Source organism: Crocodylus porosus, unplaced genomic scaffold (genome assembly GCF_001723895.1).
Source record: "Crocodylus porosus isolate Cpor-Errol unplaced genomic scaffold, CroPor_comp1, whole genome shotgun sequence".
In the NCBI taxonomy this organism is placed as follows: domain Eukaryota; kingdom Metazoa; phylum Chordata; order Crocodylia; family Crocodylidae; genus Crocodylus; species Crocodylus porosus.
The window spans coordinates 27,976,296-27,988,494 of record NW_017728943.1 but is presented as its reverse complement, the minus strand read 5'-3'; the positions used below and the strand labels follow the sequence as shown (position 1 = coordinate 27,988,494).

At 43.1% G+C, this 12,199-nt stretch overlaps 1 protein-coding gene across 2 annotated transcripts in view; it reads left to right on the top strand.

The window, feature by feature from the left end:
* Positions 1–12,199, top strand: part of HAO1 (hydroxyacid oxidase 1) — a 50,955-nt gene that overhangs the window by 11,262 nt on the left and 27,494 nt on the right. For both annotated transcript variants that reach the window (XM_019549086.1, XM_019549085.1), the window contains exon 2: positions 2,993–3,144. In XM_019549086.1, coding sequence (XP_019404631.1) covers positions 2,993–3,144 — 152 coding nt within the window. The remainder of the gene's footprint in view (positions 1–2,992; positions 3,145–12,199) is intronic.

Sequence of the window (12,199 nt, the reverse complement as noted above, 5' to 3'; positions counted from 1 at the left end):
ACCTCCACCTACCCCAGCTCCATCCCTTTAAGAAAACAAACAACAAGAAAAGCCCCAGGACTCACCACTCCTGCAGTGGCCTCAGGGCTTTGGGGGGCTCATGCAGAACTCCCACATGGTGCAGGACAAAGTGGGGGACAGCGGGGATTGCCCCCCTGCCAGGCAGGAACTGGTGACTCTAGGGTTTTGTTTTTTTTCTTAAAGGGCCAGAGCTGGGGCAGGCATGCAATCATGGGGGCAGCTGGGACAGTGGGGGAGGCAGGGGGCTTGTGCAGAGCCTTCCATGCAGTGTGGGGCAGTGGGGATCGCCCCCCATCTGGCAGCACCTGCTGAGTCAGGGTTTTTTTCCCAAGAGCTGGGAGCTGGGGCAAGCAGGGTAGCCATTGCCAGGCTAGGAGAGTGGGCGGGGGATGGGCCTGGGTAATTTGGAGATTCAGCAGCAGCTGAATCTCCAAATCAGATTTGGCTGAATTGATTCAGGATAGTGATTTGAATCACTAAATCCAATCACCCCCGACTTGCCTGAATCCAAATCCAAAGCAAATACTAGCTGCTTCGCACAGGCCTAGTAGATTGGTTTGTACTGTGACCCTTTGCTGGATTCAGTTGCCTGCTCTGTCATAGACTATTGTTACAATCAGGGGAGACTGACTTGATCTCTCTGCATCTCAGTTCCCAAGGGAGTATTGCTTCCTTTCTCTGTCCACTTAGTTGGCAAGCTTTTCCAGGTAGGGACCATCTCTCACTACGTCTCTGCCCAGTAGTGTTATTTGCACTAGGATAGCATGAATACATGGCTTCCCTCTGTAGCATCACTGCTACTGTTACTTGTGCTAGGACAGCTTCCAGGATACCGTGTTCTCAGGCAACGCAGGTCGCTAGAATAAGTAGTGCTAGCAAAGCACCATTTTAATTCACTTTCCTTAATTAAAATCCAGGAGATCAAATGGAATAGTGATAAGCCATACCAGGATGTGTATTAACAAGCTATCGATGCATATCTTGTTTGTGCAACCTGAGGACACTTGGGTCTCTCTTTGTGAGCCTCAGACCATTGCTCATGACACGCACCAATCCTTGCTGATGCACACCCTCTTGTGGCTTAGAGTAATAATGCCAAATGTGATACCCGGCTCTTCTTTAATGCAGTTGGCTGATCATAAAGAGTGTGACTGGACAGACAGTCCAGCAATAATGTGAACACAATATTTGTTGTTTACCACCTCAGGCCCCTAGTGACTGCTAGGCACTGCACAAGCACATAGTCAGAAGATGGCCCTGTCCCAAACAGCTTAGTTTAAAAGCATGTGATATTGGTTCTTATTCTCCCTTTTCTGGTCCTGTCTATTTTGTGTCAATCTGGTAGAACAAGGGCCTTTTATGAAGACCCAAGAAAGTCATGCTCTGGGCTGAAGTTGGTTGTCCTGTCCAAGTTGTTTGAATGAAAGGGGATACTGTGAGGGCTGGAATGCTGAGGCAGATTCTGGATCAAGTCAGTCCAGGACTACATTGTTACTTGCTTCCTGGTAGAAGTAATTTTGCGGGTGGCATAGATTTAATAGATTTCATGAACTTTAGGGCTGGAAGGGATCTCATGAGATCATTGGGTCCAGCCTCCTGCCCAAGGGGCAGGAAGTCAGCTGGGGTCAAATTGCCCCAGCAAGATAAGTATCCAAGCATTTCTTAAAGGTATTCAGAGTAGTAGGTGTTTGCACCATTTCTAAGGGGAGTCTATTCTAAACTCTGGAGACTGGGATGGTAAAGAAGTTTTTCCTTAAGTCCAGTCCAAAATGGTCTTCTAGCAGTTTGTGACCATTAGACCTTGTCTTCCCTTGGGGTGCCCTGGTGAACAGATGTTCTCCCAGTTCCTGATGCACACCCCTTATATACTTACAGGCTACCACCAAGTCACCCCTGAGCCTTTGTTTCTCCAGGCTGAACAGTCCCATGCCTCAGCCTCTCCTCATAAGGCCTGGTCTCTTGACCTCTGATCATTAATGTGGCTCTCCTCTGGACTCTCTCAAGCTTCTCCACATACTTTCTAAAGTGTGAAGTCCAGAATTGGATGCAGTACTCCAGCTGCAGCCTCCCCAAGGCTGAGTAAAGTGGGAGGATGACTTCTTGGGTCTTGGGTATAGAGCAAGAACAGTTAACTTCCCCCACTGCACTGGCTCAGTTTGTCCCAGCTCTGAGTGCCTATCCTTGTCCCATCCCTCTGCATCAGATGAAGATCAGTAGCCCAGTGTTGTGACCCATGATGCAGATAGCCCATTCCAGAGTATAAAAGGTCAATTTATTTTTGTTTACTCACTGGTGTGTGCGCATGAGGGAGAAGATAACTAAGCTTTAACGAAAAAAAACAGCAGAATGATGGGAAGGCAGGTGGAAAGGGACAAAGTGGGTGTGGGCACTGACTACATTGTATGATTTTCTGTGGAGTGCATACCTCCAGTGGCTCCTAGATCCACAGGAGAAATCAGTGAGTGAATTCAAGCTGTGTAGCAATAACTTTTGCTGCTATCTGACATTGACAGACATTCATTTTTGCTCTGAGAACCTAAAACTCATTTGAAATGTAACTTTTGCAGCTGCTGCCTATATATTTTTAATAGAATCATAGAAAGCAGGACCATCCCCAACTAGAGCATTCCAGCCAGGGCTTTGTCAGTTTATATTATATTGATATAATACTATATCAACTGATAATGTTCTAGTGTGCTTTGTGTCTTTCATCCTTGCTTGGGTTTTCTCCCCCATTTTGCTCAGCTTTGTAAATTTTATCAGCTTCAGTGGAGCTTCAGGTAATTCGTTAAAACTTTGTCCTTAGTTTTAACTTACCCTTGCCTCCCCTCTAGAGAATGGTCACTGCTTCCTTCTTCTCTCAAACTTTTACAATGGTTCTTCTGAGAAAAGGAAATCTGATCTCATTTCCTCATGAGCTGTAAACAATGTATGTAACGTATCCTTCTCTTTTTCCCCCCACTTCTGTCAGGTTGAGGCTGTACCCCCGGATGCTCAGGGACGTGTCTGTAATGGACCTTTCAACCTGTGTCCTAGGGCAGAATGTCAGTATGCCCATATGTGTTGGAGCAACTGCTATGCAGTGCATGGCTCACCTTGATGGAGAAACAGCAACTGCCAGAGGTAAATTGTCCAACAGCCAAGGAACTCTGATAGAAGACCAAAGCAACAAAGGGGATACTATTGAGCCTGCTGTGCACAACCCCCCTGCTTAGCTTCTTGCTAGTAATTCTGCATTTCAGATGTTGCTGTCAGAATAATTGGTGTTTTATTTTGTTTGTTTGTCTTCCTTCACCTCAGAATGGTGATGAGAAATCCAATCTAGAGAGGGAAATGATTCACCAGCCAAGAGAGAAGGACAAAAGTAATATCTGTTTTATTATCTCCTTTTCAAATTGATTATGTATAATTTACAAAGGGAAGCTGTGTGTGAGCATATTGGAATGCCACAGTTGGTTCCTGGGCAAAGGGGCCACGGCTTCCGTCCTTTGAGCTGCATGGACTGTCCTGATCCTCATATGGTGTCATCAGCTTAGCTCTTTAACAGAATTACACCCACCTGTATCAGCTGAAGATTTGACCCTTTTAGGGTATGACATTGACCCAACATCAAGTGGAATGCATTCTGGCTCATGAGAACTTCTGTTGGGCCAAAAAGTGATGCAACAGGAACCCCAGCCTTTCTTTTTCCCCCCAAAATTAATGTTGTTTATGGAATGTCTACAAACCATGTTAATTCTGGATTGTTGGTACCATTAGAACTACTTTTGTCTCTATTTATTTTATTCTTTTGTAGCAAAGTAAGTTCTCAGTTTTCTATTCCTAAGTGAGAGTCATTGTCTGCTCTCAGTTCTATCAGTGTTGGGGTGGGGGGCACTTCCCTTTACTCCTAAGATGCTCCAAGTCTAACCCCTTGACTTGGGATAGACGCTCTTCCTACAGGCACAGAGGGAGGGAGGGACCTTGCATTAAAGTGGTGGCATGAAGAAAATCTTGATGAATTGTTTCAGTGGCTAATTGCCTTCTCTTAAAAATTAGCATCTTGTTTTGTAGTATGCATCTTCAGTTTCCAGCTGTAAGATTCTAATATGGTTTCTTTTTTTCTTCTGATAGCTTTGAGTCTTCTTTATCAGACATCTTTCTCTCATTCAAGGACTTAAGGACCATGAGCAGTTTGTTTGTTAACCACCTCTTTGGTAACTTAAATAGATAAAAACATCCAAAGATGAAGATTCTAAGAGCAGGTTAGACAAAAGTTTGTTTTTAGTGGTTTAAACAATGATGATCAGCTCTTGAGCAGGTAGTGACTAGATGACCTTCTTTGGCCTTGTCCAGCCCTATTCCTTTATGATTCTGTGATTTTTAGTGCATATTTTCTACCTCTCTAGGTGTTCTTGTTATCACTGACAGCTTAAAACGTGCAAATGTGTCACAGCAAATCCTTTACAGTTACTTGTTGTTCAAACATACCTTCAGTGTACTGGTATTCTTGGTCCATAATTTACTGTCAAGTTGTTTAAAGGGGAACTATGTAGTATAAAAATTGTAGCCTCATGGATTATACAAATTCCCTGATAGTGTTTTTGTTCCTTGATTGGATGAGCATAACACTCAGCACTGGATGTTTGGTGTCCAACTGTGAATTCACTTGCCCCAAATATTCTGCCTCAGTTGCTTATAATTAATTGTTTTTGAGATTTTTGTAATGTTTAAGTCTTCTGCTAGTATGTTTGCAAAATGTGAATGTGGGTGACTGTATGAAAACAATTACTAAAACAATTCAATATAATGTAAGAAAAATTCAAACAATAATAGGCTTTTATGTGAGACTGTCTATACTGCCAATCCTGAGTCTGTTTTTGTATATGCTAGGTAATCCATACTTTTATTTATAGAATTTAAAGGGGCTTTGATTAACTGTAAAAACTGCAATCTGTTCATGAAAGTTAACCCTTTGTGTATATAACAAGCCATCAAGCAAAATAGGACTGTATTAAGGTAGGTGTTGTACAAAGTGTGTTACTGGTAATCTTTTCTCCAAAGAAATTACAAATTCTATTCTATTTATTAGGCATCTAAATGGATTTGGGCACCTAAGTGCAATTCAATTCTGTTTCACCTTGTTGAAATCCTGAAATCCATAAATGCTTCTACCTTTGCAAGTGGGTGCATCTACACGTACAATTAATTTGAAGCAATACACTCTGGTGCATATCGTGCTGGAGTTTATTGCTTCCAGGTATCGTGTTTGAACGTGTGCCTGGGACCACAGCACATTGAGCCAGGTTGAAGCAGCCCCAGCTGGCAGGGTCCCTGGAGAGTCAGCCTGCCAGCCCAGGGCTGCTCTGACCTGGCTTAACATGCTGCAGAGGGGCTGGCTGGGGCATGAGGGTTCTTCAGTGCATGGCTAACTAGCAGGCAGCCCCTCCACTAAAGCACCCGTATACCCTACACAGCCCTGTTAGTATCTACATGTGTGTTGCTGCACAGTAAATAACAGACTTTTTTGTGGAGCTAAGTAGGCCACACATGTAGACATGCCCACTATCATCTAACCCTTAAAACTAAGTCACAGAAAAGGAATATAATTGCACTTACGTGCATGAGTCCACTTACATACCAGATAGGTGGAATAGAATCTGCCTCCTGATACGTCCACCTGAATGACACCTTTGTAAGATACATATGTGTTGGACTTGAATAGGATCAGACTGTACATAAATATTTTCTAATGAAGACGCAACAAATAAGTATTAGTGCAACTAATGGAGAGATGAGCAAGGTAATCTGGGTGTCAACTTTGATGTTGGGGGCAGGCAGGTGCAAACATAGCAGCTGCCACTGCTACCAGCCTGGTTGTGGCAATGACCTGGCCACTGCTGCTGCCCCATGTTTTTTGGGTGCAGAACTGCACAGCTACACCTCTGCAAATAGGGCTATGAAACATGGGACAGCAAGGTAAAATAGCAGTTTATAAGAAATGGGCTATACATATCCCACATTAGAAGCAGAAAAAATACACTTGAGTGTTTTTTGTTCATGTGAAACTCAGAGTTCCACTCTGTTCTTCCATGGGGAAAAGGATTAAGATCTACTTGAAAACCTTGCTTACAGTGTGTGTACATGCTGAAACTGGTACTCGGAGGGCATACCAACTCCAGCACAGGATTCCAGCAGCTTAATCAAGGTCAGCTCTTCTATTAGGACTAGGCTTCACAATCTTTAGTGTTCATTTAGAAGCAGCCTGAATGATAAACTCCGTAAGAGCCAGTTGCTTTGATTAGAGACATATGTGTTTAAAGAAGTATTTCTAAGAAAATGTATAAGCTAACAAGAGCTCATAGTGTATGGTTATACAGATATGTTCCACATGATGGAGCTCTAATACCTTTAATAGGCAGTAATGATTCAAGAGCAGGAGTTCCAGCACTGTCAGTTGTGTTAGTGATGTCTGGTTCCCTGGCAGCATTTCTAGGTATTTTTGGCCCTGGCTACAATGATAGGACATTGCTGAGGAAACTGTGAACCATAACACTGTTAAATGCAAACATGGTAATATAATGCTAGGGCTGAAATTTGTAAATGTGCAAAATTCAGGACAGTCCCACAGCTAAGATTCCCACATAGGTCATGACCTAGCTGCATTTTAAAGCATAAATTTTAATTGCATTTACAGTACAGCCCTGCAATATGCTAACTACAATGGCTGAGTTATGGCTGTGGTAGATAATTTAATTTTGGAAAGTCTTGGTTTTGTGCCTTTAAGATCTTAAATTTAACATGTGATTTTTGCATTTAATTTTTTTCAGATTTAACATCAAAAAGGAAAAACAAGGGGGGTTGACATTTGTCAGTGTGTGGTCAAATATATATATATATAAATATTATATAGCTCTCCACATTCAAATAAAGATATGATTAGAATCTCAGCTGTAATATTGGGTTAATATTTGAAACCTCTTAAAGTTGGAGTGGATATTTAGATCCAAGATCCCGTTTGGCTGAAACGCAGTGATAAGAACCGGAGTGCCCTCTAATTTTGGGAAAATTGGGTTCTGAACAATTTTTAACATTTAATTAATTTTTCTTATGGTCCCTTTAAAAACTCATGTCATGTTTTCACCGACAACAGGAATATACAGAACAGATTCTTAGTTGGTGTAAATCAGCATTGCTTTAACTGAGCTACAGTTATTTATATTTGCAGAGGATCTGGCTCATTATGTGATGCCTTTTGTAAAATACTTCATGATGTGTAAGCTCAAATTCCCTGGAAGATGCATAGGAAAAAAACCATAATGTGTGCCTCTCCTATTGTGAGAACATTCAAAATGTGTTCAGTGACGCTTCTTTCCAGCAAGAGAACAATCATCAGGAGGAGCAGCCTCATGAGGCTCTCTGCCAGAAGAGGGATTCTCTCTAGGGCCTTTGGTAAAACTGTTGTCTGCAGACCATGGGTGGCCTGGTTTTGAATCCCAGTGGAGGTAGTGGTCGGGTTGCATGTACAGAATCCAGCTTTGGAGGATAGCAGCTCTGCTAGTCAATAAGACCACTCTGTGTTATCTGGCCATCATTCAGCAGACACAACAATAGATCTCAGTGTTACAGGGACTCGACTTCAGAAGAGAGAATCTAAGCTGACACAGACTGTACCAAAATTGCAGGTGTTATGGCTATGAGAGAGAACAGGCTTTATCTACCTCTTCGTGTTTTAAAAACGCATTTATTTATAACATTTAATTTGCCCACTGAATTCCCTTATGTGGCACATCATCCAGAGATGGAAGATAAGAAAATAATTTAAACAAATGCCACTACTTCTACATTTTTCTTCCAAATTCTGTCATTGAGTGAAAAATTCATTCTGAATAGATGGGCACCCATGCTGTTATAGTGCTTTTGGGAGAAAAGTGAATTTCTTCTTGCAACTTTATCCTACAGAGTGAACACCAACAGGTCATTAGTTTAGAATTTAATTGTCAATACTGTATGCCGACTGAATACTACGTAAGAATTATGAACCCAATTTTCAGTTAATGGAAACTGATACAGCATAACTGTGTACGGTGATTCATACCAGCTGTAGTTCTGGGAATCTGGAGTATCTGTCCTGGGGGAACTTCTGGTATTTCAGTGTTGGATTCATTGATGTTAAAGAATGGAAGAATCATTGTGGTCCTCTGGCCATCCTCCTACATAACACAGGTGGTTGGACTTTGTTGTACTAATGCCTGATTCAGGTCTGATAGTCCTGGCTGACCAAGGCCCTATTGCTTAGCAAAACCATCCAATCCTGCCCTAAAAAATTTCCCACGATAGAGAATCTAGTACAACATTTAATCAGTTGTTTCAGTAGGTTCATTTTCTTCCTGTTTAAAAAAAAGTGTTCCTTATCTGTACTTTAAGTTTATCTTTAAGTGTGCCTAGTTTCAGCTTCCTGCCACTGGATTTTGTTATATCTTTGCTGGCTGGATTTGAAGAGCTTTGTCTTCAAATGTTAAATAGAATAGGGTCAGGAACCAATTTCTGTAGGATCCTTGTTGAAACACACCTGCTTGACGATAGAGCCATATTTTACTTTGCAAATAATGTAGTGCAGAAGATTGCATGTTTGCATATTTGAGACCAATCAGTTAACCAAATTTTAACCATTAGCTGTCATTAAGATTTATTGTGGGCCATATTGATAAATTAAGATTTACTGTGGGCCGTTGTTGCAGTTTCTTAATCAGAATGTCATGGAGCACTAAGTTAAATGTCTTACAGAAATTTAAATATATTCCATCAACACTATTACCTTTGTCAGCCAAGCTCCATGTATCTTTGTAAGCTCCATGCATCTCTTTCTGTTTTGTTGCGAAAAAGGGATGACTTGTTTTCTGATCATTTGGAGAGACAACAGTTTTTTGTGTGATGCTTCCTAAGTACTTCAAGCCTAGCATAACTAGCACATTCAGGGGCCTTGTTCCCCTTAAGTTAATGGTCTTTTGACCATGCCTTTGGCATATCTCAGCGGAATCATTTAATTCATTCATCAAACAATGTAAATGCAGGCAAAAAAGGGCTAGTCTGAGTTAATCGCCTTTCCGGCTGCAAACCGAAACTTGGTATAGGCTGCCACAGGCAATGGACTTCATTCAGCACATTTATACAAGTGCTCTGGCATGACAGCCCTGATTTTTAGATCAACACGAAATATTTTGTACTTTGTCACTGACTATTTTCCTCCCTGAGTAACAACATCCTGTACAGATGACAACATGCATTTTGTCAACAAAATTATTTTAGGCGCAGCTGGTGCTGGCACAGGTTGTTTTGTTGAGTAAGTCATTGTCAGGGCCTTCCTGGCCAAATGCATTTCATCAAGGAAATAACTTTAGGCACTTCAAACAATTTATTTCTTAGGAAATGCAGCCTAGAAAACCTGGTTACTTCTCTTCCACCAAGTCGGAAGGAAACCAAATTAACACAAAATAGTACATTCCTCCCTTTGAACCTAGAAATGATGTTTTCACAGGTGGGTTTGTATCAGATTTACTGGACTAGGACAGTCCTGGGGACCCACTCAAAAGGGTCCCATAAGACTGGAAATGATGGGAGATGCAGCAAGAAAGAGATAGCCAAGCTTGTATAAATCATACAAGACGACTAATTCCCTGAGAAAATATGCAAGCTAAACCTGAGGCCTTGCCATACTCTTCTCCACAACTATGTTTAACTTGGAGGTCACATCCAGTGTACTCTTTCCATATCACTGCATGAGAGTGGGTTCCAAACCATATCTTTCATGAATGACATGTGCCCCTGGAGGCTGGGGGGGCACAGCAATCGCCCGCAGAAGTGGTGATGGTGTCGCCGGTGAGTGGGGAGCTCCTGCAGGTGGCCACAGCGCTGTCACCGCTGGCGGTGTTGGCAGTGAGAGTGGGGGTGCTGGTGAGCAGTGACGGCGCGCAGGCACTGCCGGCAGCACCGGTGGTGGCCAACTGCAGGGGGTGCACTGCCAATCTTGGGGGGTGCATATGCACCCGCATGCACCCACTATGTGTTGCCAATGATATTTAGTAAGAAGAAATGTCCTCAGGGATGAAGAACAACTGTGCTGCCTCTTGGAGCACTGCCAAAATTTCCAGGTGGTGTTGGGCCTCATTTTTTGGCTGATCTAGGCTCCACTTAACCTTCATTTGTCTCTTGATCCTATGTTTTTACTGTATTTACTCAAATTTAAGGTTACTCCCCAATAATTAGATTCTGTACATGAAACATTTATACACTTTATTATAATTTTCTATGAATAGAATCTAATTATTTGAAGGTTGCCTTTAATTCTCCCCCAAGTCGCTGCTGCACATGGCTAGGCAGTTGGGGTGCAGGTGGTGTGGGCAGGTCAAATACTTGCCCCTGCTTGTGCCTGCCCCCCTGCCTGCCTTCCCCAACCCCATAGCCTTGGGCTCCCCTTCCCTCTCTCCTTCCCTCTCCACCTGTGCTCCCACCCCTGCCCTTCCCCCCCCATCCTCTGCTTTCTCTCTCCCCCTCCCCACCAGCTTCTGTCCCTTGCTCTGCACTGGTAGGCTCCATCCCCATTCTTGCCTGGGGCACAGATCATGGCTCCAGCCCAGCATCCATGCAGGCTGCTCACCCCTGCTACAGGGCCAGCTGGGCTATGCTCTGTGTCCCATGCTGCAGCATTGATGGAGCTTGCCAGTGTGGAACAAGGTAAGTGGGGTAGGGAGAGGGGCAGGTGGAGGAGCTGAGGCTGTGTGGGGGGAGAGATGAGGAGAAAAGCCTGCAGGGAGGAGATGGCATGGTGCAGAGGCTATGGAGGGAGGGGGGAAGCAGCTGCAGCTATGGCCCCAACCCCAGGTAGAGGCTGGAGCCCAAGCCACAAAAGCCACATGCCCCCTACTGTCATACTTGATTCTAAGATGAGGGGATTTCCTATCCATATTAAACGGGGGGGGGAGAGGACCTCATCTTAGAATCGAGTAAATATGGTATACTGAATTCAGGACTACATTATATTATATCTTTTTTTTTTTCTTGTGGCAGTATCGCCTGACCTCTCACGTTCATTTTGCATCTCAGCCAGCCCATGGACCCACTGAGTTGGGCACAAGCATATAGAACATGGCAGACCCTTCCAGAAAGACCTTGCAGTTTGTGACCCTGATCTTGAAAAGGTGTTAGTTCATGGAAAACTTGGTTTCCTTTTAGCAGCCCCGTTGACTCTTATGGGAGCCTTCATAGTGTATGAACAGGTGCCAGCCAGTGCAGGATCAAAACCTAAGAGAGAAGATGAAATGCATACCAAGTCAATGAGGAGTGTGAGAGGGCAGATTAACACAAATAATCTAATGTTTATATTCTCCCACTGTTCCCTCGCTGTAACTAGAATGTCCCTAGCATGAATCCAATAGTACTTTGTACAGTAAGGCAAATGAAAACTAATGCCTAGCAGAAGCCAAGATTCAAGATATAGTATCATTAAGATTGTTTCAGTGAATACCTATTCTGAAGTGTTAGGCTTTTCTGGCCATTCAGATCATATTGGAATAGGATCTCATAGCCTATTCTCTAGTCCAATGGAGGTAATTCCTATGAACATCAATGGTACCTGTGAGGACACAAAAGAGAAAAGAATACCACTTTAAATATTTGTCAGTTCTTTTCACTCTTCCTGCCATGAATAGTTGAAATGTCTGAAGTTCTTTTAGGGCAGCTAAAAGCATCACACATTTTGAAAATGCAAAAATTGTGTTGTTTAAAGTTTATAAAATGGTTGAAATATATACAAGTGCATTCACTTATACATCCATTCAGTTAAACCTGGAACCTAAATCTGAACAGCTTTGTGTGTGTGTGTGCATGTGCGTGCTTCACACCTGCCTCTGAGAATCCAAAACACGTGCCTATAGTTTAGATTTGGGATCTCAGCCATAACCAGAAATGGTTAATTTTCCAGGTATAGTACAGATGAGGTATAAATGTTGCATGACCTGTGAGAATTCAGGGTACTATGTAATCTGTTTTGGCACTGTGAGCCCACACAGTCAAATGGGTCGCCAACTGGCTGGAGGGCCGCACCCAGAGGGTGGTGGTGGATGGGTCCTTCTCAACCTGGAAGGACGTGGGCAGTGGGGTCCCCCAGGGCTCGGTCCTCGGGCCCGCACTGTTCAATATC